Source organism: Oratosquilla oratoria, chromosome 9 (genome assembly GCF_046742065.1).
Source record: "Oratosquilla oratoria isolate Oo_2021 chromosome 9, ASM4674206v1, whole genome shotgun sequence".
Classification (NCBI taxonomy): Eukaryota; Metazoa; Arthropoda; class Malacostraca; order Stomatopoda; family Squillidae; genus Oratosquilla; species Oratosquilla oratoria.
The window spans coordinates 71,397,048-71,423,231 of NC_134785.1; the positions used below are offsets into that span (position 1 = coordinate 71,397,048).

General features: G+C 39.6%; 1 protein-coding gene across 2 annotated transcripts in view; it reads right to left on the bottom strand.

The window, feature by feature from the left end:
• Positions 1-4,825: 4,825 nt before the first annotated feature.
• Positions 4,826-26,184, bottom strand: part of LOC143028562 (UDP-glucose 4-epimerase-like) — a 30,099-nt gene continuing 8,740 nt past the window's right edge. For both annotated transcript variants that reach the window (XM_076190857.1, XM_076190856.1), the window contains exons 5-9: positions 18,685-18,864; positions 18,098-18,278; positions 14,444-14,597; positions 12,778-12,908; positions 4,826-10,654 (exon numbers count right to left, since the gene is read on the bottom strand). In XM_076190857.1, coding sequence (XP_076046972.1) covers positions 10,602-10,654; positions 12,778-12,908; positions 14,444-14,597; positions 18,098-18,278; positions 18,685-18,864 — 699 coding nt within the window. In that variant the 3' untranslated portion in view covers positions 4,826-10,601. The remainder of the gene's footprint in view (positions 10,655-12,777; positions 12,909-14,443; positions 14,598-18,097; positions 18,279-18,684; positions 18,865-26,184) is intronic.

Below are 26,184 nucleotides of genomic sequence, written 5' to 3' on the forward strand. Positions count from 1 at the left end.
GAGTTGAAGCTTGTCTGGCGTTCAGTTGACTGAAAGTCACGTTCGGCTGGAATTCTTACGAGCCTTCAAAACGGCTTCGAAGCCACAGGACAACTGCTACTTCAAGTAAGTTTTCAAGTTCCCGATTTGTTGATAGAAAATTACAACATAGGCTTAAAAATAATAAAGAGGGAGGGGAGTTTAATAATATGTTAATTAAAATTACGATGGTGCAGTACGAAGTTACAGGAAAGGTTCCAGATTCGAAAATTAATCAAGCTTTCGGGAAATTGCCGTAGCTCAAGGTAAACAATGCCATTCCCGTAACAACAATTACCACACATTATGTTTAGCTTCAATAAATATCTCTTTCCTAGCTTGACTCATAAACAGTGCTTCAGCATCAGTCAAATCACTCTCAATTATTAGTGAGATAGGCTAAAAAGATAGAAATAAAATTATACTTCCTATTCCATGGTTTTAACAATTGTCTTTATCATCAAAGAAACTTGCAATTTGATACAAGAAGATTCTAATTTGCATTTTGCTACAAGATGCTTAGCCACATGACCTTTCCTCTGGCCACATGACCAAGTGCCTAGCTTAGGTCTGTGTCATTCAACACGGGACAGAATTTGCCTCACTACCAAAACAGGTTACAAAAACAATCAGTCCCACAAGCAACAATCACACAGAAAACACCTCATCTAATATTGTCCCACTCTAACCATACCTTGACATACATACATACACCAAGGCTTTTTCCCCCTTACAAGAGAGGTAGCCAAAAAGGAAAAGGCATAAAATAATTCCCACCCATTCCATCCCTAAATACACTCCACACACCCTCAACCCTCCCTCTTATCTTAGCACCTCCTGGATGACGGGTCATCCCTGCACCTTGTCCACTGCCCTGGGTCAGAAGCAGTGTCTCAAGACACAACACATCCACAGCAAGGCCGCTTCATTAAATCGGCGACCACCCCTCTCCGTCCCCCCATGCATAAAAGGAGAAGACGGGGCTGCGTCAAATTTTGCTCACACATACTACCTCATCCCCCATCCCCCGCCCATTCCACCTCATGCATCACAACATCATCCATATACAACCATTCTCCATTCACCCCTGTCTTCTGTCCTCTCCCGTCCTTCCTCAACAGACATTCCCATCTTCCCCAAAGCCCCCTTCACCCCATCCATCCACCTCATCCTAGGACGTCCCCTCATGTTCACTCCTCCTACCCCTGCCTTCCACACCTCTTTTACTAGTCTTTCTTCACTCATTCTTTCCATGTGTCAAAACCATCCTATTACTCTTTCATCAACCCTATCTCCCAACTCCCTTTCCACCCCCGTTCTCCTCCTCATTTCTCACTCTATCTAGCCTAGTAACCCCCATCATACTTCTCAGACACCTCATCTCAAACACATTCAAACTCCTTCTCTCTTCCTCTCTTATGTTCCATGTTTCTGCCCCCATACAGTGCTGTTGGCACAATCACTCCTTCATATAGTCTCCTCTTAGCATCCATTCCCAATTGTCTATTCCTCATTACACTCTTCAATCCACCAAGGCATTTACTCGCTTCTCTCAATCTACATTCTACCTCCACCTTCACTCCACCTTTTCCTGCCACATTTGCACCCAAGTATCTAAAACTATCCACTTCCTCCAGTCGCTCTCCCTTTATGCTCACTTCCATTCTACTGCCACTTTCACCCCTTGTACATCTCATCACCTTACTTTTACCCACATTTATCTTTAGCCTTCTTCTATCACATACTCTCCCAAACTCTGTCACTAACTTCCTCAATCCCTCCTCCGATCCTGCCACAAGTGCAGTGTCGTCCGCAAACAGCTGGCTCACCTCCCACTTTTCTTCATTTTCTTTAACCATCTCCAATCCCTGACCCACTACCCTGGCATTTACCTCTCGCACTACCCCATCCATGTATAACTTGAACAGCCAGGGCGACATAAGGCATCCTTGACGAAGTCTCACCTTTACCCCAAACCACTCACTCTCTCCATTTCTAACCCTGGCACAAGCTCTACTACTCTCATAAAAACTCTTCACAACTCCTAGAAGCTTTCCTCCTATCCCATATATCTGCATAACCTCCCACAGTGCCTTTCTGTCTACCCTATCGTAGGCCTTTTCCAGATCCATAAAAGCCCAAAAAACACCCTTCACCTTTCCTATAGCTTTCTCACATATCTGTCTTACCACAAAAATCTGATGTACACAACCTCTACCCGTCATAAATCTACACTGTTCCTCACCAATTACTCCCTCTGTTCCTCTCCTAAACCTCTCAATCAAGATCCTCCCATAAGCTTTCCCAACTACACTTAACAAGCTAATCCCTCTGAAACTACTACATTCACACTTGTCCCCTTTTCCCTTGTAAAGTGGAACTATACAGGCACTCCTCCAGTCCTCTGGCACTCTACCCTCTCTCCAGCAAACATTAAATAACCTCACCAGCCAGTCCACCATCACTGTACCTCCTTTTTTTAGACATTCTGCATGGCATCCATCCAGACCAGGTGCTTTACCTGCTTTCATCATCTTAACAACTGTCTTCACTTCATCCTTCCTTATTTCTCCTCCATTTTCCTCACTCATCACTCTCATTTTCTTAGCATTTCCCACTGCAGCTATCTTTCCCTCCCTATCCTCCTTCACATTTAGCAACTCCCTAAAATATTCTGCCCATCTTCCCCTTACTGCCTTCTCTTCCATTATCATCTCTCCATCTGCACCTTTTACCTTTTCTTCTCTACTTGATTCGCCCCCTCTTCCTCTCTTAATTTCTTTCCAAAACATCTTTTTATTACTTTCAAAATTTTCTGTCAAACTCTTACCACATTTCACATCTGCTCTCCTCTTTGCCTCCTTTTCCTTTTGCTTTACTTCTCTTTTCTTTTCTTTGTACTTCTCATATGACTCCCTCGTCCTATTTTGTAACCAAACTGTGAAAGCTCGCTTCTTCTCTTCTACAACCTTCTTTGTTTACTCATCCCACCATTCACTACCCTTCCTTTTATTTCCTCCTGTCCTTCTTGTTCCACACACCATTCTTGCACACTTTGTGACTCTATCCTTGAACCATCCCCATTTCTCCTCCACACCTAGCTCTACTCTATCCTTCACTCCTCCTTCAGCTTCTTGTACTCCTTCTCCTTTTCCTTTTCATTTAAAGAGTTCACTCCAAGCACCTCCCTACCTTCTTTTGCCCCTTTCCTCTTTCTCCATCTATCCTCCACTCTCAACTTACCTTACACCAAAAAATGATCTGATATTCCCCCGCCCTCTCCCCTTAGCACAGGTACATCCTTAACTCTTCCTATCATAATCCTATTTACCACTACATAATCCATTAACACTCTATCTACCACCCTTCCATCCACCACCCTCTCCCATGTGTACTTATGCTTGACTTTCTTCCAAAACACTGTATTTGCTATCATCAACTCTCTAGACACATTTCCACCATCAACTCTCCACTACGATTCTTTCCTGGAACTCCACATTTCCCAACCACTCCATCAATTGGACCATTTCCTACCCTAGCATTAAGGTCTCCCAGTACTATTACATTGACATTTCTCCCTAAATTCTCTATGCACTCATTTAAATCTATCCAAAAGGCCTCCCTTTCTTCTACACTCTTCTCACTGCCAGGCCCATATGCACTTACAAAGACCCACATCTCCTTTCCCAGTTTCACCTTCATCCACATTATCCTTGAGGAAACCTCCTTCCACTCCACTACATGTTTACCTATCTCTTCACTTACTAGAATAGCCACCCCTTCCCTCCCTCGCCCTCTCTTCACTCCTGATAACCTCCCACTTACACTCACCTTTCCCTTTCAACTTAGTTTCACTCAAAGCCAACACATCCATCTTTCTTCTCACAAACATACTACCTATCTCTTCCCTTTTACTCTCATCTGTACCACATCCACTCACATTAAAAGACCCAAACCTTAGGGTGCTGGTCCGAAAACTCCCAGACCCTCTTAAGCCTTCACTTTTTCTTTTAGGAATGTCCCCTGTGGGACTACAAGGAGAAGGATGCCTAGTCCCAATCCCCGTCTGTTTCTTCTCGCCTCTTACGATCCAAGTGGAAATACTTGATGGCAGTATTCTTTTCCCCTACCACAGAAAAATGAATACTCAGAGAAATGGTACAGGACAGCAAACAAGGGGTTGGGGGACAGCATAACGGAGGGACAGTCGTAGTATAAAAGTGTCATAATTTCTCTATGAACAGAGTTTTCCTCTATCATAGACAAAATGATGTGTGGCTCTGGTCCATAGGGGTGCCCCATATAGACCCTAAAGTATCAACTGCATGCTACTTTGCCACAATAACAAGCAGCCAATACCCCTTGACAATAACAAAAAATTTCTTCCTTGAATGACTTTTTGGGCCAATCCAATGGCTGTTGCCCGTTAGTTACCTGGAAGTTGTGTATCTCTTGCAAGAAAGATATGGGGCAATGGACTGACTGACTGTACTATCAAGCTCTGTTGCACCTCGTTGGTATTGAAAAGGCATGCAGGTTGTCACTTGAGGCAATCATGGCAAGTAAGAAGTCCTAGGTTCAAATCCAGGGCAGTGCCAGTTTTCAATGACACCCCGTTACATTCCACAAGAGGTAGCCTTCTTCCACATTAGATGGCACTTTTTCTTTAATACTGGATGCTACCAAGCTATTCTATTCATTTCTGTACCACCCCATCAAGAATGAAGGAGTTAAACATATCCAATGGAAAATCAAACCAAGTTGCATATAATATCTGAATGCTCTGGAGGTTGATTGAAAAGAATCATAGCACTATGTTTTATTTTACTATTACATGCAGCACACATTAGGAATCGATAAAAGGCACTTGCCTTCAACACCACATAAGTACATACAAATACATATGCATGTATATATAATATATATATACACATACATATGTGTCTGTGTGTGTGTATGTTTCCCTGTCTCCAATAGGATTCTTAGTAAAAATCACCAAAATTAAAGTGCTACAGTTTTCATCACAATCTCAAAGTGTGACCCCATGCAGAACATTTCTTAAGCCCCACTTAAATGCTTTCATGTTCTTGTGAAAGTTGATAATATCTGCCCTTTACTCAGGTGGGGCATAAGAGATAAAAACTAATAAAGTCACTTGTGCAAAAATTTTTATACTTTCAGTTTTCTTCATCTATCAGCTCAATGCTGAATAACAAAACCTGAGGTAAAAGAAAAATTAAAATTATACTGATGATATAAATGTATGCAAATAGCTTTCAAAGGTGTTAGTCTGTGTTCTAGGCCACGGATATTTGATTGTGGGTTAACAAGGTCCTTCTAAATGCCTATGAGTCCTGCAAAAAGGAGGTCGAATTAGTGAAAATGTTGGGATGGTTTGGTTCCACCATTTCGAGCCTCTACAAGATTAGATTTCATCCTCGCTGTTGGAATATGGCCACATTCTTTGGTTTTTTGGGTATTGTAGTATCTAAATCATTATCCTGGATATGATGAGATGTATTTTCCTTCTACTACATTACAAAATTGATTATCTTACTTTTCATCTTCATTGCATTGTAATCCTAGCCACAAAATATACAAGAAAGTCATATCATAGCAGGCACATATATATTTCTCTGGCCTACTGAGGTTTACACATTCTGAAACTTTAATACATTTCATTTCTGACAATTACTTATGCAGCTAAGCTTGCTCTATGTTCTGGATGGATGGATATAGCAATGTGAAGTTACATGTGCAATTTTTCATTACTAAAATTAGATATCATATTTGTCTTCATGGACAATAGAATATATTGTGTACAAGGAGCTAAGATGAAAGGGAATGGGTGATGGATAGGAGTGGGTGGGGTGGCTACCCCCTTTATATGGGGGAAGAAGTCTATTGGTATATAGATAGATAGAGATAGTGTACTAGCTAAATACAATATACTCTATAGTTTCCATGAGAAATTGATTATTACATATATACATGGTTTTGCACAATAATGAAATGTTCTTTCCAAATCCATGCAAGATAATTATGAATGTATTACTGTACATATATTTACAATTGCACATAATATACAATAGCCCATCTCATAGAGATTAATGTAGTATACCTTTATGTAACTGCACATTCTCCTTACATACTGTGCATGACTTATGAGCACAGGTAATTCAAGAAAGATAACTTTTAAAACAATCAAAAGGCATTTGCTGAAAGGGTATTGTATTTTGTTGCAGATGATTCAGTGGTGATTCTGTCCTTATGGACAACATTATGCCATCACCAAGAACAATTTTGGGTTAATGAATCATAAAGGAAGTTTAGGTCAGCTAGCAGAGTGTGGATATATGTGGAAGTGTGATATTCCAAAACTTTAGGAATGTTGGTATGAGACAGTTGTGATTTAGAGAGATGGCCTGTCTCCTGGAGATTATTGGGTAGAGATGGTAAGGGTATTGGAGGTGATTCTTCTAGAGATGAAAAGAAACTATTGTTTGTGGAGGAATGTAAGAAAAATGAAGGTTGTTGTATTGGGTTGAGTAGATAGGGCATTGTAGTAAAATGTGTGATATACTAAGGGGAACATTACAAAGGCAGTTGGGGAAGGGGCATGATCAGTCATGAGATAGACTTGGTTAGATGAGAATCCCCTATTCTTATGAGCTGCTGGTGGGAAGAGGGCCATTTGCATACATGGGGTTTGATTATCGTCAAGTGGTTCATGTAGTGTTCTTACCAGCATTTTTTACCCACAAATTTTGTAGAGCAGACCAAAGGGTAGTAGAGTAGATGTTTTAACAGTGAGTGAGTATATTGTCTGTCATCCAGTCACTACTTCACACTTAGCATCTACTTCCTCGGCAAGAGTTACTTCCCTGGGTGGTAAGACAGCAGTTGGCTCAAAAGAGATCCTAGTCCCACTGCTCCAAGAATAGTATGAGTAAATTATGCCTATTGTATGGTTATAATAAAGAGAACTGTTACTTTGAATTTTGGTAAATGGAAATCCACAGCTTCACATTAGACAGTAATAGTTCTCAGACTCTCCAATAGAGCCCTTCAGAAAAAAAAAAAAAAGTATTAATATGGATCTGTTTCTGTGTAACTGGTTACCAGGAAGAACAGTAAAGGAATGGTGGATGGTTGTCAGCTCTCCTTTTGTGAAAAAGTGAAGGAAAGGTAATTGAAGCTGATATATGTGAAAAAGTGGAGGAAAGGTAGTTGATGCTGATATATAGAGCAATGTTGGGCCTGGTATGCACACTGAGAGCTACCCTTTTAAGGATCTCCTGACAGAAGTCAAGCTGTTGATGGGATTTGAGGACAAGTAACTAGGAGATGATTCTCTCTGATGTCTGTCTTCCAGGACCACCATATGCAGGCTTCCATCACTGGTCCCAATGTATAGATATTCTTACATTTATATATACTGTGAGATGCAACATTTTTAACATACATAAATATTTTCAATGTTCTACTATGAGTGAAAATACATTCCATTCAGTACTTAATCACAGAACATAGAATCATATACATAACACTGGACTGCTCTGTCCAATAGAAATCATGCAAATCATCATTGTGAACTTTGGACTCTAATAAATTTATTTTCAAACACATACAAAATGAATATTCCCAGTAAAGAACTGTGGCATCATTTATATCATGAAGGTGGTGACATGGCAAGTGAGTATTTACAATTAAATGTGAATGCAACATTGTGTTTAGGAAATAAACAATAAGCCATCAATCATGTGTCAAGCATGGTATATCATAACAAAATCTTATACTTATAAAGTATAAATGCATGATGTAAGGAATGTGCTATTTGATCCAAGTTATCTATTGTGCATGTAAGCTTCAACTGTAAAAAGACTGAAGTTATAAAATGCATACATCTACTTTGTAAGACAGTCACATAAGATTTCTAAAGCTAATATTTCTACTACATACATAAATAAATAAATATATTTTCTCATGAATTCCATGTTTAACTTGGAGCATACATAAACACATATTTTTCCAGCAACTACTCCAAAGAAAGATGGGTTTAATTCTTTGGTGACTAAGGTTGGATGCATTTGTGTAAAAGATACATAGATCCAAAATTGTAATACTGTACAGTCCATACGAGCAGCAGAGGTGGGCACTGTTAACCAAAAAGTTAACTTTGTTAATTATTAATCTGTTAACAAAAAAGTTAACTTCATTAATTGTTACTCTGTTAATTTAAGAAAAATGTAACAGAAGTTACCATTAATCTGTTACACCACTAGCAGTGGTCATCATGTTAAAAGACCCCAATGGTTTGCTGGCATGCTTTTTTGGGAGATGAGGGTCAAAATGAACTCAATGAAGTGCAACTACTTGAATCTAAAAAGCCTTAGCCCAGCTTTCCTGTGAAAAGAACCTGCCTTCATCCTCTCCTCAACCTGTATGAACTTGGCAGTGTGGGTTCTCTTCATGAGCTGTTTGAGATTGTTCAGACTTAACATGTACCTATCAATTAGAGCAGACTTGGGTAAGAACACCTTGCAGCTGACAATCAACTTCTCCTTTTCCTTGAGAAAGAAAAAAGAAGTACTCTCCCAATTGGGTTTTGAAATAAGATGTGTATTACAAACCTTGGTAACGTGCAAAAATGGCTGAAACTGAGATATTACTGGAATAAAGAAAATATATAAAATAAAAGCTATATTGACTGTAAACCATCATTTTCTGGTTTGAATTATTGTATTTCCTAATAGTGACATTGCCCAACTCTTACCCCTTAATGGGTGGAATCCGACTAATTGCATTTCTTTGTTTTGAATCTAAATGTGTCACTTGAGTAACAACATAAATCAGATAAGAGGTAAAAAAAGTGGAGTATAAACTCAGTATCAGTTATATATAAAAAAGAAGAAAAAAAAAGTATATATATATATATATATATGAAAGTTAAATCACTACAGATTGATAGATCCCAAGGCTAGAGATGGCGAGAGACCCATTTTTTATTTGCTCTGAAGTTTTCGGACAAGGAAAGGGGGCATATATTTACACAAATGCAAACTGCAATAAAACAAGCATGCATTTGGGCAAAACTCCCACTGAGCTGCTATTAGCATGGCTACTGTACATCAGGCCTACTATGTATAGTGTTGGTGAGCTTATGTCAGCAAAAAGGAAATGTGTCACGTGCCCCAACATATACATCTTTATACTCTTTTCATTTATTAATTTTCTGTGATTTATCAATCTCAGCAAAGAAAATCTGTTTTTTTTCTTTTTTTACTATAAAATAGTAGATATCTCTTTTGTTGTAAAGCGTTATAATGACTTATTCAATTATATTGTCACATTCTCATAAGAACCTGTACTAAAAATCTGAAAATAAGAGAAAGTTTATGTATGAAGTTAAGAGACTATTAATGGAAGGTGCCAATTTAATGGAAGTTAACTGGTTCGTTAATGATTCTCAAAGCTAACTTAAAAGTTAGTTGGTTAACTTCATTAATCAATGATTAATGGACTGGTGCCCAACTCTGGTGAGCATGGTGTAATTCTCCACCAACAGTAAGAATAGATTATCTTAAAGAAAGAAAGAAAGAAAGAAAGAAAGAAAAATGCATACAGTTATCCATGAAAGAAATATCTCTGTAATCTATTCTCGTCTGTTACCATACATTCCCTGCCACACGTATAAAAGGCATAAATGGTGAAGTATATAAAAAAAAGTCTGCTCACATTCTATACAAATTCAAAACAAGTGCAGTTTTTTGACATGCAGTACTTTGCATTTTCATTTGCTACTATACATTTCCTGTCACATTTGTAGAAGGCAGAAATGGTGATTTACTTTGAAAAAGAATATATATGAATCTATCCCATACAAGTAACAAAATAAATGCAGTTTTTGGTGTACAGTACCCCTACAAATATGATTTAGTGGGCCAACATTGGCCCTAAGTTGGCCCATTTGCTACCAATATACGCCAACTTAGGGCCAATGTTGGCCCACTAAATTATGTTTGCAGGGACCTTGCTGCCTGATACTGTAGTAGAAATAATTGTCCAGATAAAATACCACATTTCATATACATAAACAATAAAAACTGCAAACCCATGTGTGAATTAGTGCATGTCTAATGTGAACCTAACATTCTACATTCTGATGTGCTGGTGATCACAGCCTTCCAATTACAATATCAGCATGGAAGATACATTTCATTGTTGATACATAACCAACTCATAGATAAATAATCATGCATGCTACATCTGAAGTTTTCATTATATTGATGCCTTTTTTAATCCCGCACACAAGAATGGATGTGATTTACAGGGCCTCCTTTATACTGCAAATGGAACTTTGGATGTCACACACAAAGAACCTAGTTTTACCAAAAGTGTCGCAACAGATATAATTTGCAGTTTCATTTATGAAGTATACAAATGTAACCCACGAGCCAGATAAAGCTATACTTTCAAGTATAGTCAATAAACACAATAAAAGTTTTTCATAATCATCTGTCTCACATACATATCATCATTTCAGTCTATAGCTAGGGAATATATAATGAAGAATATTCTCTCTAAATGCTGAAGCCATTAGGGTTGTTTGACTGCCAGCGCCAAGTGTCAACACCTGTAATGCAAGCAAGACCAGATTTCAGTACTGTCAAAATGATAAAGAAATAAATACTACCTAAGCATGATGAAGAAGATATTGATGATAATGGATATCCAGTTAATATGGTGGTTGTACAAAGTCCAAGGTCCAGACCACAATGTAGAATGGAACAAAGATTTAGTATTAAGAGAAATAGTGGGTGAACTAGGGATCATAAGAACCAGTGTGATATCTTACGAGTAAAGCAGGAAAGTTAGAGCACTGTGTCATTAGGTGTGCACAGTATGAGGCTGTTATAAAGAAGATTCATTTGTTGAGGAAAGGCAGGTGCAGAAAGAAGATAAGAGTATTGGTGCTGCTTCTCCTAAAGAGAGATGTAATGAAATCACTTGAGAAAGAAGGTGAGGAAGGAGTAGGTTGTTGTGAGGCATTGTGTACAAAGGGCATTTAAGTAAAATGTATGATATTGTGAGGAGAGCACCAGAAAGGCAGATAAGGGATGGGTGTCATCAGATAGGGGAAAACCATGAGGATATCCTATTCTTAAGTATGTCACTGCTGTCTCAAAGTGTCTGTTACAATGATGGGAAGTGGGCTGAGGGGATGTATGAGGTTTGATAGATTTTAAATGAATAGTCAGGTGTTCCTCCCAGTATTTTTGCCACAAAATTTGTAGTGTGGATCCAAGGATGGGTAGAAGACTGCTGCAGGTGGTAGCATGGTGTTATGAAGTTCCCTTCACTTCTAGTCCTCACTCCTCAGTCCTCACCCCTCCTTCCTCACCTCACCATCCTCAGTCCTCCCTCACCTCACCGTCCCATGACCAAGACCCCCCCAAGGGAATCACTCGTGGGGCCAGCCATGTGGCTCATGTACCACTTGGATGCATCAGATTGACCAAAGCTTCCTTGAGGCTCATGGCTGGGACATAGCCTCCTTGAGGAACTTATGTGCATTACCAGCATTAGTCCCAGTGATAACCCGACCAAAGCCTCACCTAACCACATAATGATGAAAATCAAACTTTTTGAGGAACTCATGTGTGGTACCAGCTCCCATACCCTGTCTTCATGAGTCAGCAGCATAAGAACGTTTTGCGTCCAACTTCCCATGCATCACACTTTGACCTCATGCCAATTAGGAGCACATACCTGCCCGTGTATATAAAGAAAGGATGAACGCCAAAGATTCAGACCACCTTGGAGCAGGACACTGTGAGCCTGGCTCACTATCCTGTTGCTTTCTCACCTCCTCTCCCTACCTCCTCTACAAGCAGACCAAGTTGGGACATGACTTGAAATGCACAGTTGTTGCCTTCCTCCCTGTCTCTTCCCCCTTCTGTTACACTTAGAAGTGAGCTATCATTATTGCCACCCAACAATCATTTCTAAATAAACAAATTCTCTCCATCAGAGTTTACCTTCAAACCTGTCTAACATTTGACTGCCCAACAAGGAGCAAAACTACCAACCTAACAATTGGCACCCAACGTGGGGTAAGAAAACCAACCTAATACATTAGAACAAAAGGAGATTGATTTTGCATCCTGAACTGCCATGTCAGCCTCTTCATTACTAGGAATGCCAACATGACATGGCACCTAGCAAAAGGATGCAAATTTGTAGTGAGTGGAAATCTGAATGATCCCCAAGTGGATTTTGTGGATCAATGGATGGTATACCCAGAGGGTGGAAAGAACTTGTAGGGTACTGCTAGTCATGGATGATTATGAAAGATAAAGGACAGGAAGTAAAAATAAGATACATGGTACCAAGAAAAGCAGAGAGGTTGTAAAAATTCATCCAAAGGGAAAGGAGATCTGACCTTTGAATCCATGTAAGATACTGTTGCATAAACTACTCCAAGTACCACTTGTCTGTATAGATGTGGAAGGGAGGAGAATGAAAGGATAAGTGGGAAAGATAATCTTGTCAGGTAATTTTAATCAGCTTGAGGGAACCCCTGGGTCCAAACAGGGTATATAACTATTTTGACTAAACTATCATCATAACCCATTTGCGCCCACTGTATCAAATGTGATACACCTGAGATGTTGTTATGGTTAATGCTGAACAATCTAATTCAGCTTAGAGGGGCTTCAGGGAGTGAATGCAATATGTACAACACACTATACTTACACATGTCTTCAAGTGATCTTTCAGCAACCCATCCGAGTTCCTTCTTTGCCAGCTCACATGTTGCCACTACAGTTCCTACGTCACCCTTTCGCCGCGATGTTATCTTATATGCTAACTTCTTGCCACAAGCCCTGCAGTTCAACACAAAATAAAAATTCTCATCATTATAGGCTACTGTATTGGATATGGTACAGCTGCAGTAAACACTGTGCAGTACACCCACTCCTTGTTTAATAAACAACCTACTCGGTTAACGACAACTCGGAGTAACGACGGGCTTTATGACATTTGTTTAACGTAAATCTCCCGAAGTTACGACATCGTGTACGATAATTGAGTTGGCTGAGGCAAATTTGTATGATGTTATAAATGAACTTGTACGGTGGATATTACCTGTGAGGTAAAGTGTTCTGAAGCTTAGGTCTACATTACCATCCTGCAAGCTGAAAAAACTACCTGGGGTACAGTATATACTGGTAGTGGTAAATTTTTAGTTTCGACCAAGGGCGCAATATAGTAATAGAAAATTAATTATTAATTTTGTAAATTATAATGTATCAACTTAATATGCAATTTTGTGAGCGGAAAAAAAGGTGCTAAAACAAATTTCGTAAGTAACGAAGTCATGTCGGACGAATGGTACACCATGTTTGTTATGATAAATGCCAATGTCGAAGAAATGCAAGGATGATAAATTCATCTAACCGAAACTAAACTAACCTAACCTATGTTTGATAAATCATTACCTGCAAATTAAATGTCATCCGGCTCGTCCTCGTTGTCGTCGTCGTGAGAGACGTTGGCAGACGACAAGATGGCGTCCCGATCCTATGCTACCGACTTCGTTCATTAGCATATTTTCTTGTAGCATGGTATTTTTTACTTTCATTTCCGCCCACAAAATTGCATATTATGTTGATACATTTTAATTTACAAAATTAATAATTAATTTTCTATTGCTATATTGCGCCTATGGTCGAAACTAAAAAAATACCCCGATATTCAATATGGAATGTCAACATACGCACATTTGGTCATATACGGTAATTTCAGGAACCTAACCACCATAAATAAACAGTAAATAAAGCTTTAATGTACTGTATAAAAGAGGGAAAATACACGAAAATAAAGATACATGTATTGCTGGACATTGTACATACAGTACATGTACATTTATGTATACACTTTCGCTTAACGACCAATTCGGTTAACGACGGCGCGCTGGTCCCAATTGTCATCGTTAAACGAGGAGTGGTTGTAGGTGTATTAGAGAAGAATTACCTGTAGACATCCTAACTTCATTTTGGAAATGAGGAAAATTGTTGCCCTCTTACCTATTGGGGTCCCAGGTACCAAGAACCTTATAGGAATTGATGATCAAACTGGCATACATATATTACAGATAAACTTCATCAGGGTAGGGTTACAAAGCACGGCAGATGTGGCTTTTTGCAATACAACACATCCAGTGAGAACAAAATTGTTAAGAAAGTTGATGAGAGTGCAAACAAAATAAGTTACTGTGAGGAATACAAATGAGATAACAAATAATACAAATAAATAAAATGCACAAATGAGTAAGTAGATAGATCAGTAGGTGAATAAAGGAACAGATAAATAAAAAAGGGATAAAAATAGGGACATGTCAGTTGGTGACAGAACACACCTGCTGAAGGCTTCGATCATCTGCAAGACGGAGATGCCTTGCCCCGTGCCCAGGTTGTAGATGAGCGTGCCTGTACTCTCTTTGGACCAAAGTTTGCTCAAGGCAGCTACGTGACCACGGGCCAAGTCCACAACATGTACATAATCCCGTACACCTGCACAGGGGGTGAAGGTTTTTTGTCAGCTCAAGAGGAAACTTGTCCAATTTGTTTAAGTGATACGAAAAATGAGGGACAACCAATCTTTCTCACCCAGAATTACCAATTAACTTACAAACTGCAGACCTCCCAGTGTTAAGTGGAATGATTTGAAGAGTATCTGTGGAGATGAATTTTACAATCATATGACGTAGCTGTTATGATGAATCTTAGTAATTCTGAGACTGATGTTCACCGAGTGTGTATCTGTAGTCAAATCAATCAATCTGTTGGCCCTGGTCTCTCTTGCAGATGACCAGCAGTCAAATTAACTGCATATTCAGTGCAGTCCATGAACATTCTAATGAACGCTTGTCAAAACTATTTCAGACTTATTTTAATGTAAACTGGATTGAGCGCATCATCACATTCTGAATGTTATGATGAAGGGGTCACCAAACAATTTTCATAGCAGGCCAGATAACTGAGAGAATGATGAGCATGGGCTGCATACCCATTCTATTCAATAAAATACAGTAAATACATGACAAATACTCATTTACCAGTAAACAAAATACATACATACATACATACATACATATACCAAAGGCTTTTTCCCCCTACATGGGGGGTAGCCAAAAAGAAAAAGGCATAGAAACCACTCCCACCCATTCCATTTCCTATATATTCCACTCCCCTCCACCCACCTCCCTCCCTCTTATCTTGGCACCTCCTGGATGACGGGTCATCCCTGCATCCTGTCCACTGCCCTGGGTCAGAAACAGTGTCACAAGACACAGCACATCCACAACAAGGCCACTTCATAAATTCGGCGACCCTACCTCTCCATCACCTCATGCAGAACAGGAGAAGACGGGGAGAAATCCCTTCGGGCTGCGTCAATTTTTTTTTCTCATACATACTTCCTCACCCCCCATCCCCCACCCACTCCCCCTCATGCATCACAGCATCATCTATACACAACCCCTCTCCATTCACCTCTATCTTCTGTCCTCTCCCATCCTTCTTCCACAGACATTCCTCTCTTTTGTAATGCCCCTTTCACCCCATCCATCCATGTCATCCTAAGATGCCCCCTCATATTCACTCCTTCCACCTCTGCCTTCCACACTTCTTTTACTATTCTTTCTTCACTCATTCTTTCCATGTGTCCAAACCATCCTAATTCCCTTTCATCAACCCTACCTCCCAGTTCCCTTTCCACCCCTGTTCTCCTCACCTCCTCATTTCTCATTCTATCTAGCCTAGTAACCCCTATCATACTTCTCAGACATTTCATCTCAAACACATTCAAACTCCTTCTCTCTTCCTCTCTCATGTTCCATGTTTCTGCCCCGTACAATGCTGTTGGCACAATCACTCCTTCATATAACCTCCTCTTAGCATCCATTCCCAGATGTCTATTTCTCATTACACTTTTCAGTCCACCAAGGCATTTACTCGCTTCTCTCAATCTACATTCAACCTCCACCCCCACTCCTCCCTTTCCTACCACTTCGCTCCCAAGTATCTAAAACTATCCAATTCCTCCAGTCTTTCACCCTTAATGCTCACCTCCAGTCTGCTATCACTCTCTCCCCTTGTACATCTCATCACCTTTCTTTTACCCACATTTATCTTCAGCTTCCTTCTTTCACACACCTTCTCAAACTCTGTCACTAACTTCCTCAATCCCTCCTCTGATCCTGCTACAAGCGCAGTGTCGTCTGCAAACAACAACTGGCTCACCTCCCACTTTTCTCCATTTTCTTTAATCATCTCCAACCCCTGACCCACTACCCTTGCATTCACCTCTTGCATCACTCCATCCATGTAAAGATTGAACAGCCATGGCAACATAACACACCCCTAACGAAGTCCCACCTTTACCTCAAACCATTTACTCTCTCCATTTCTAATCCTAACTCAAGCTCTACTCTACTACTCTCGTAAAAACTCTTGACTGCACTTAACAGCTTTCCTCCTATCCCATATATCTGCAGTACCTCCCAAAGTGCCTTCCTGTCTACCCTGTCATAAGCCTTTTCCAGATCCATACATACATATACCAAGGCTTTTTCCCCCTTACAAGGGAGGTAGCCAAAAAGGAAAAGGCATAAAATCATTCCCACCCATTCCATCCCTAAATACACTCCACACCCCCTCCACCCTCCCTCTTATCTTAGCACCTCCTGAATGACGGGTCATCCCTGCACCTTGTCCACTGCCCTGGGTCAGAAGCAGTGTCGCAAGACACAGCACATCCACAGCAAGGCCGCTTCATTAAATCGGCGACCCCCCCTCTCCGTCCCCCATGCATAAAAGGAGAAAACGGGGAGAAATCCCTTTGGGCTGCATCAAATTTTGCTCACACATACTACCTCACCCCCCATCCCCCTGCCCATTCCACCTCATGCATCACAACATCATCCATATACAACCATTCTCCATTCACCCGTCTTCTGTCCTCTCCCGTCCTTCCTCAACAGACATTCCCCTCTTCCCCAAAGCCCCCTTCACCCCATCCATCCACCTCATCCTAGGACGCCCCCTCATGTTCACTCCCTCCACATCTGCCTTCCATACCTCTTTTACTAGTCTTTTTTCACACATTCTTTCCATGTGTCCAAACCATCCTAATACTCTTTCATCAACCCTATCTCCCAACTCCCTTTCCACCCCTGTTCTCCTCCTCACCTCCTCATTTCTCACTCTATCTAGCCTAGTAACCCCCATCATACTTCTCAGACACCTCATCTCAAACACATTCAAACTCCTTCTCTCTTCCTCTCTTATGTTTGTTCCATGTTTCTGCCCCATACAGTGCTGTTGGCACAATCACTCCTTCATACAGTCTCCTCTTTGCATCCATTCCCAAAAGTCTATTCCTCATTACATTCTTTAATCCACCAAGGCATTTACTCGCTTCTCTCAATCTACATTCTACCTCCACTTTCACTCCACCTTTTCCTGCCACATTTGCACCCAAGTATCTAAAACTATCCACTTCAGTCGATCTCCCTTTATGTTCACTCCCAGACTACTGCCACTACTGGTACATCTCATCACCTTACTTTTACCCACATTTATCTTTAGCTTTCTTCTATCACATACTCTCCCAAACTCTGTCACCAACTTCCTCAATCCCTCCTCTGATCCTGCCACAAGTGCAGTGTCGTCCGCAAACAACAGCTGGCTCACCTCCCACTTTTCTCCATTTTCTTTAACCATTTCCAATCCCTGACCCACTACCCTTGCATTTACCTCTCGCACTACCCCATTCATGTATAACTTGAACAGCCAGGGCGACATAACGCATCCTTGACAAAGTCCCACCTTTACCTCGAACCACTCACTCTCTCCATTTCCATTCCTGACACAAGCTCTACTACTCTCATAAAAACTCTTGACAGCTCCTAGAAGCTTTCCTCCTATCCCATATATCTGCATAACCTCCTACAGTGCCTTTCTGTCTACCCTATCGTAAGGCTTTTCCATGACATTTTTAAAACACTCACCTGTTCCATCAACAGTTTCAAAGTCGTTGCCATAAACATATAAGTTGGGTCGCCTCTCAACGGCAACCTGGGCGATAGTAGGCATAAGGTTGTTAGGTATGCCCCTTGGGTCCTCCCCAATACGCCCTGAAGGATGGGCCCCCACAGGATTAAAGTATCTCAACAATACAACTCGCCATTCCTGAAAGAGAGGGAAAAAAGTATATCCTGGTAAATTCACGTATTCACTAGTTAATGGATGAGAATATATTAGACACAACCAGCTGTTGCCACTCTACACAGATATTTCAGTTCTTCCTCCATAAACCATGTAAACATTGCAAATGAATCTCTCCATAGTAGAGAGGGGTGGTTGAGAGGTGATGGTTAATATGCAAGTTTGTGAAAAAGATTGATGTGCATGATGTATCATTTGGCAGGCTTGTACTATAGGGTAAGGCATGTTTTAAGGCAGCAAAAGCTCTCTTTATTCTATGAGCTTTGGCACAGTAATGTTCCAGCTAGGTATCAAGCACTGAAATATGGATCGTGAGATCTTTGAGACTGAAAGGAGAGATGCTGAGGGCACAACGGAGTACACCACCTACCGGGTCTGCTCGTGCCAAGTCCATCATGATCTGTTCACACATAAACTTGGTCTGTCCATATGGGTTGGTGATCCCTTGCCCTGTTGGATGGCTCTCGTCTATGGGGAGGTACTGGGGTGTTCCATACACTGTCGCAGAAGAGGAAAATACCAGCCGCTTTACGCCAGCCGTGGACATGGCCTACAAGGAAGAAGAAAAAGGTGAGGAACATATGCCAAGAAGTGTGTAGCTGTGGCAGAAGCTCTTGGGTTGTTGGGGCACGTTAATGTAGGGAATCAAAGAAAAATGTGGGAAGATGCGTGATTTGCATGCAACTGCACCACCAAGAAAACAAAATAGTTTTTGTCACAAGGTCAACAAAGCAGACAATTTGACTGTCACTGGTCCATCTTCAAAGACTGTCTAGTGGATAGAGGGTACATTTGGCATCACAGAGAATATATACATACATAAACCAAAGGCTTTTTCCCTCTTATAAGGGAGGTAGCAAAAAAAAAACATAGGCATAAAACCCACTCCCATCCATTCCATCCCCTACATACTCCACTCCCCTCCACCCTCTTCCCTCCCTCTTATCTTGGCACCTCCTGAATGACAGGTCATCCCTGCATCTCGCCCACTGCCCTGGGCCAGAAGCAGTGTTGCAAGACACAGCACATCCACAGCAAGGCCGCTTCATTAAATTGGCGATCCCCTCTCTGTCCCCTAATGCAGAAAAGGAGAAGACGGGGAGAAATCCCTTCGGGTTGTGTCAAATTTTTCTCACACATAATCCCTCACCCCCCATCCCCCCACCCATTCCACCTCATGCATCACAACATCATCCATGTACAACCATTCTCCATTCACCCCTGTCTTCTGTCCTCTCCCATCCATCCTCAACAGACATTCCCCTCTCCCCCAAAGCCCCTTTCACCTCATCCATCCATCTCATCCTAGGTCGCTCCCTCATGTTCACTCCTTCCACATCTGCCTTCCACACCTATTTTACTAGTCTTTCTTTACTCATTCTTTCCATATGTCCAAACCATCCCAATACTCTTTCATCAACCCTATCTCCCAACTCCCTTTTCACCCCTGTTCTCCTCCTCACCGCCTCGTTTTTCACTCTATCCAGCCTAGTAACCCCTATCATACTTCTTAGACACATCATCTCAAATACATTCAAACTCCTCCTCTCTTCCTCTCTTATGTTCCATGTTTCTGGCCCATACAGTGCTGTCAGCACCATCACTCCCTCATACAATCTCCTCTTAGCATCCATTCCCAAATGTCTATTCCTCATTACACTTTTTAATCCACCAAGGCATTTACTTGCTTCTCTCAATCTACTTTCTACCTCCACCTCCACTCCTCCCTTTCCTGCCAAATTCTCACCCAAGTATCTAAAACTACCCACTTCCTCCAGTCTCTCTTCCTTAATACTCACTTCCAGTCTGTTGTCACTCTCTCCCCTGTGTACATCTCATCACCTTACTTTTACCCACATTTATTTTCAACTTCCTTCTTTTGCACACCTTCCCAAACTCTGTCACTAACTTTCTCAATCCCTCCTCTGATCCTGCTACAAGCGCAGTGTTGTCAGCAAACAACAGCTGGCTTATCTCCCACTTTTCTCTATTTTCTTTAACCATCTCCAATCCCTGACCCTCTACCCTTACATTTACCTCTCACACCACCCCATCCATGTATAAGTTGAACAACCAGGGCGACATAACACATCCTTGATGAAGTCCCACCGTTACCTCAAACCACTCACTCTCTCCATTTCTAATCCATCTTGACACATGCTCTACTGCTCTCGTAAAAACTCTTGACAGCTCCTAAAAGCTTTCCTCCTATCCCATATATCTGCAATACCTCCCACAGTGCCTTCCTGTCTACCCTGTCATAAGCCTTTTCCAGATTCATAAAAGCCCAAAAAACATCCTTACCTTTTCCTATAGCTTTCTCACATATCTGTCTTACCACAAAAATCATTGAGAATAAGGACTGATAATTCTGTAGCAAACTGATCTTAAACTTTTGGCCATCACTGTCGCAACTATGTGATACTTATTTACCAGATAGATGTCACGACTGTGCGATGCAAAATGTCGACTATATTCTCGCCAAGTAGAACTTGTAATTCACTATATATATATATATATATATATATATATATATATATATATATATATATATATATACACACACACACACACACACACTTTCAACGAACGGACGGCTTGAAGAACGTTCTGAAGAAAAGTGAAGATTGTGGATCCCAACGCAAAGAGAAGTGCCTTTTTGTATTTGCAGGGTGGGGGGAAATTGCTCGTGGGGTAGTGGGAAAGTAAGGAAAGAGGAGAGGGGGAGGGATTGCTGGGGAAATGGAAGGTAATGAGGAGGTGGAGGAAATGGCCCTGACGGGCCGCAGAAAGGTAGACAAACGACCCCAAGACGAGTTGGATGATGACGACATGTCTAATAGGAATGTGAAGATTAGAGGTATAGATAGGAGCAATATAGCAGAAAGTGATGAGAATATTTTCAAGGGATTTAAAGAGAGTGGGGGGGACACAAACCCCCCCCGACTGACAAGACTAGAGAAGAAGGTTGATAAGGTGATCGAGGACTTGGAGAGTAGGTTAGGTCATATGAACACCATTTTACAAAGGGTTGAAAGATTGGAAGAACTGGAAAAGGCGAATAAAAACTTAACTGATGAAATAGAAGACCTAAAAAGACAGTTAAGAGAGGTAAAGGTGGTGAATGAGGAATTGAAGAAGAATAGTAAAGAAAACAGAGAAACGATAGCTAAAGAAAGTAAAAATTGGAAGAAAACCCAAGAAGGAAATAAGATTTCATTCACTGACATAGTCAAACAGCAATTGAAAGAACATACTGAAGACTCAGTTATTAAAGTGATGAGACAAAAGGAGAATATAGTAAGGGATTTAGCAGACAAGAAGAAATGTATAATTATATTAGGAATGGAAGAGAAACACAACACAGATAGAACCACAAGAATCAAAGAGGAAAATGAAAAAGTAAGCCAATTACTAGAATCAGTTCAGGAAGATGAACCAGAAATTATGAAACAAATCGAAGAGAAATTTAGACTCGGAAAGTATAGCACAGACAAGACCAGACCAATTAAGATTAAATTCAAGTCACAAACAACGGCAGAGAATATCTTATCCAAAACAGGGAAACTAGCAACAAGTGAACAATACAAAAAGATATGGATAAAAAGAGAAATGAATAAAGAGGAAAGAGAGGAAGAAAAGCAGAAAAGACTGGAAGCTAAGGCAAAAAACGAGAACAGAACGGAGTCAGAGAAAGAGAGATTCTATTGGAGAGTAGTGAACATGAAACTAAGGAAGTTCGACATACAAAAGAAAAACATAAGGGAAACAGAGAACACAATGGAAGTGGCAGAAAACTAAGAATGTCTAACACAAATATAGATGGATTAATAACAGGATTGAATGAGCTGAATGATTATTTGAAAGAAAAAGAACCGGACATAATGGGAATTGTAGAAACAAAATTAAAAGGCCCACTACCACCCAACAGTGTAGGACATGATGCATACAATTATTGGATTAGAAACAGAGAGAAAAAGCAAGGGGGTGGAGTTATGTTCCTGACTAAGAAGGATATAAACGTGAAAGGTGTCATATATGGAAAGAATACAGTAGAGATGATTATGATAGAAGTGGAAGACAGAGATAAGAAGAGCAGAAAATTTGTGATCAATTATGTGCCTCCGAAAACAGCCTCATGGGAGGAGAGTGAATATAAAAGTATGTTAGAGGACACAAAGATAGCATTAACTAAAATAATGGAAGACGGAGGAAGAATAGTTATGATGGGCGACTTTAATTGCAAAGAAATCTGCTGGGAAGAAATGACAGTAAAGAGTGGTGATGACTCATGGGGAAATGCTCTACTTGAGATGATTACTGACCATTCAATGACACAATGGATACAAGAGAACACTAGGTATAGAAATGAAGAAGAACCATCGAGGCTAGACTTAATAATTACATCTGAACCTAGAATAGTGGACAAGATTGAATATAAAACACCAATAGGTAAAAGTGACCACATATTGATTGAACTGGAACTTAATGAAGAAAAATATATGAAAAGAAATGAACAATATAGAAAAGGAAGAATGATGTATGAAAAAACAAACTTTGATAAAATAAGAGAATTCTTCCAACAAGAAAACTGGGAAGAAATATACAAAGAAGAAACATCAGTGGAAGAGAAATGGAATATTTTGACAAAAATTTACAAAAAAGGAGTGGAAAAGTATGTCCCAAGACAAAAACAAGAAAAAGAATATGTAAAATGCTGGTACAACAAAAGTTGTAGGGAGTTAAAAGACAAAAGAGACAAAGCCTGGACCAGATGGAAAAAAGACAGAAGACCTGAAAAATGGAAAATATATACTGGTTATAGAAATGAATATGTACAAAAGTGCAGAGAGGAAAAAAGAAAATATGAAAAAGATGTTATAGAAAAGTGTAAAGATCAACCAAAACTATTCTACAGATTTGTAAACAATAAACTGAAAAACAAACAAGACTTGGAGAAATTGAGACAAGGAGGAGTTGAATACACTGAGGAAATGGAAATGGCAGAAATTATGAACAAACATTTTAAATCAGTGTTTACAAGGGAAAATATACAACCTGAAGAGATTGAGTGGAAAGAAAAAGTCCCCCCTATGGAAGAAATAGAAGTAACAAAGAATGAAATATTGACACACTTGGGTAATTTTGATGTCAGAAAATCGCATGGGCCAGATGAAATAGCAAACTGGATTCTGAAAGAATGCAGGAATGAACTGGCAGACAAAATACATAGCATAATAAGCAGTTCCTTAAAAGAAGGAAAAGTTCCAGAAGATTGGAAAAAAGCAAATATAGTACCTATATATAAAGGAGGAAATAAAGAAGAACCTACCAACTATAGACCAGTCTCTCTAACAAGTACAATAGCAAAAATTTGTGAAAGAATTATCAAAAGTAGATGGGTAAAATACTTGGAAAAAAACAACGTACTAAATCCAAGGCAATTTGGATTCAGACAAGGACGGTCATGCGTCACCAATTTAATATGTTTCTATTCAAGGCTAATAGATATAATACAAGAAAGAGATGGATGGGCTGATTGTGCATTTCTAGACCTAAAAAAAGCTTTTGACAAAGTACCACATAAGAAGTTGCTTAAGAAATTAGAATATGAAGGAGGAATACAAGGTAAATTGCTAAATTGGATGGAAGACTTTTTGCAAGAAAGAAAAATGAGAGTAGTGATAAGAGATCAGCACTCAAAATGGAATGAAGTAATAAGCGGTGTCCCGCAGGGAACAGTTCTGGCCCCAATAATGTTTGCTATATATATTAATGATATGGATGAAGGAATTGAAAGCTATATGAGCTTCTTTGCAGATGATGCAAAACTACTGAAAAGAGTGAAAACTGAAGAAGATTGTGAATCACTACAGAGAGATCTAAATAAAGTACAAGAATGGAGTAGGAAGTGGGAGATGGAGTTCAATACAAAAAAGTGTAGTATAATGGAATTTGGAAAAAGCAAAAACAGAATAACAGGATCATATAATTTGGGAGAAGAAGGAATAAAAAAAGTAGAAAATGAGAAGGACCTGGGAGTCATTGTTATGAATAATATGTCACCTGAGAAACATATAAATAAGATTTTTGGAGAAACTTATAATTTAATAAGAACAATCAAAGTGGCATTTACATACCTGGATGAAGAAATGGTGAGGAAAATCCTAATCACCCTGATAAGACCAAGATTGGAATATGCAGCAACGATATGGTCACCAAGTACAAAAAAATGTATAAAAAAACTTGAAAGAATACAAAGAGCAATCACAAAACTGGCACCAACACTCTCAAAACTATCATATGAAGAGAGACTACAAAAACTTAAACTACAGACACTAGAGCAAAGAAGAGAGAGAGGAGATTTGATAGCTATTTACAGAATCATGAAAGGCATAGAAATTACTGATAGAGAGAATCTGATAAAATGGGATGACAGAAATACAAGAGGACACGGAAAGAAAATAAAAAAAGACAACTATAGAAGAGATTTGAAAAAGAACAGCTTTCCTCACAGAGTAATAGACAGTTGGAACAAGTTAGATGAGAAAGTGGTGTGTGCAAAAACAATACATGAATTTAAAAATAGTTTAGATAAAATGAGATATGAAGACGGGACCCCACGAGCATAGCTCCCCTTCCCGTAAAATACAACTAGGTAAATACAACTAGGTAAATACACATATATATATATATATATATATATATATATATATATATATATATATACATATTGTATATACGTAATATCTGGCAATGCTTAGTTTGGTAATCGTTCAGTATGAGTCTGGTTATTGTGGTACACGATATGTGATATAACTGATATGTGGTCTACATTATGAGCCATTTGTGGTAGCTATCATGTTTCTTTTGGTGTTCAAAACTGGTGTGATATTGGTAGAATGTGAGAATATAAAAGAGTGCTACTGTAGATAATAGTGAGATCACGATGTTAATGGAAAAAAAAGTGATTTGGCAGTGTAACTTGGGCATGACCGAAGTCACGTGACTCCGTACTCCAGCATCGGCGCGACATGATCGACATTTTACAACCTTAGGTCAACTCAAACTTTCAATATGAATAACTTGCTAATTTTACCGTACCAAGAGAACCTGCAAAATATTCCAAATATGTTACGTAAATTTAACATTAATGTAGTTTTCAATAACAAGAACACTGTAAGACAACTGCTCATAAATAATTCTGTCAATAGTAATAAAGGGTGTGTGTACAAAATACCTTGCAAATCATGTAATCAGTTTTATGTTGGTCAGACTGCTAAAACACTCACAACACGAATCAATCAACATAAGAAATACGTTAGAGAGGGAAACCAATCTAGCGGTATATTCAACCACATGAACCATTTTAACCACCCAGTTGACTGGGATAACGCTAAAGTCATCACATACAACAACAACATAACAGAAAGAAATTTAATTGAATGCAGTTTGATCAAATCTAGTAAGGGGATAAATGTTAATCTTCATCAAGGTTTGTACAAATTAGATAGTTTTATTTCTCATGAAATTTCAAAATTGTTTGAATTGTAATATAAATTATGAGCAGTTGTCCCATACTTGTTGGTTACCAGGACGGCCCAAACGTCCCATACTTGTTGGCTACCAGGACGGCCCATACGTCCGTCACGTGTACTTCTTCCACTACCTCTCCGAATGCCCTCTTCACTATGTCATATATTCTGTACCTTGTTTCTTCATCTTATAATTCCTTCTTTGTATCTGCACTGAAGATGTAATTACACGAAAGCGCTCTGCTTCGTTAGTTTACTTTTTCCTAGTGGTTATTTACGCATATATATATATATATATATATATATATATATATATATATATATATATATATATA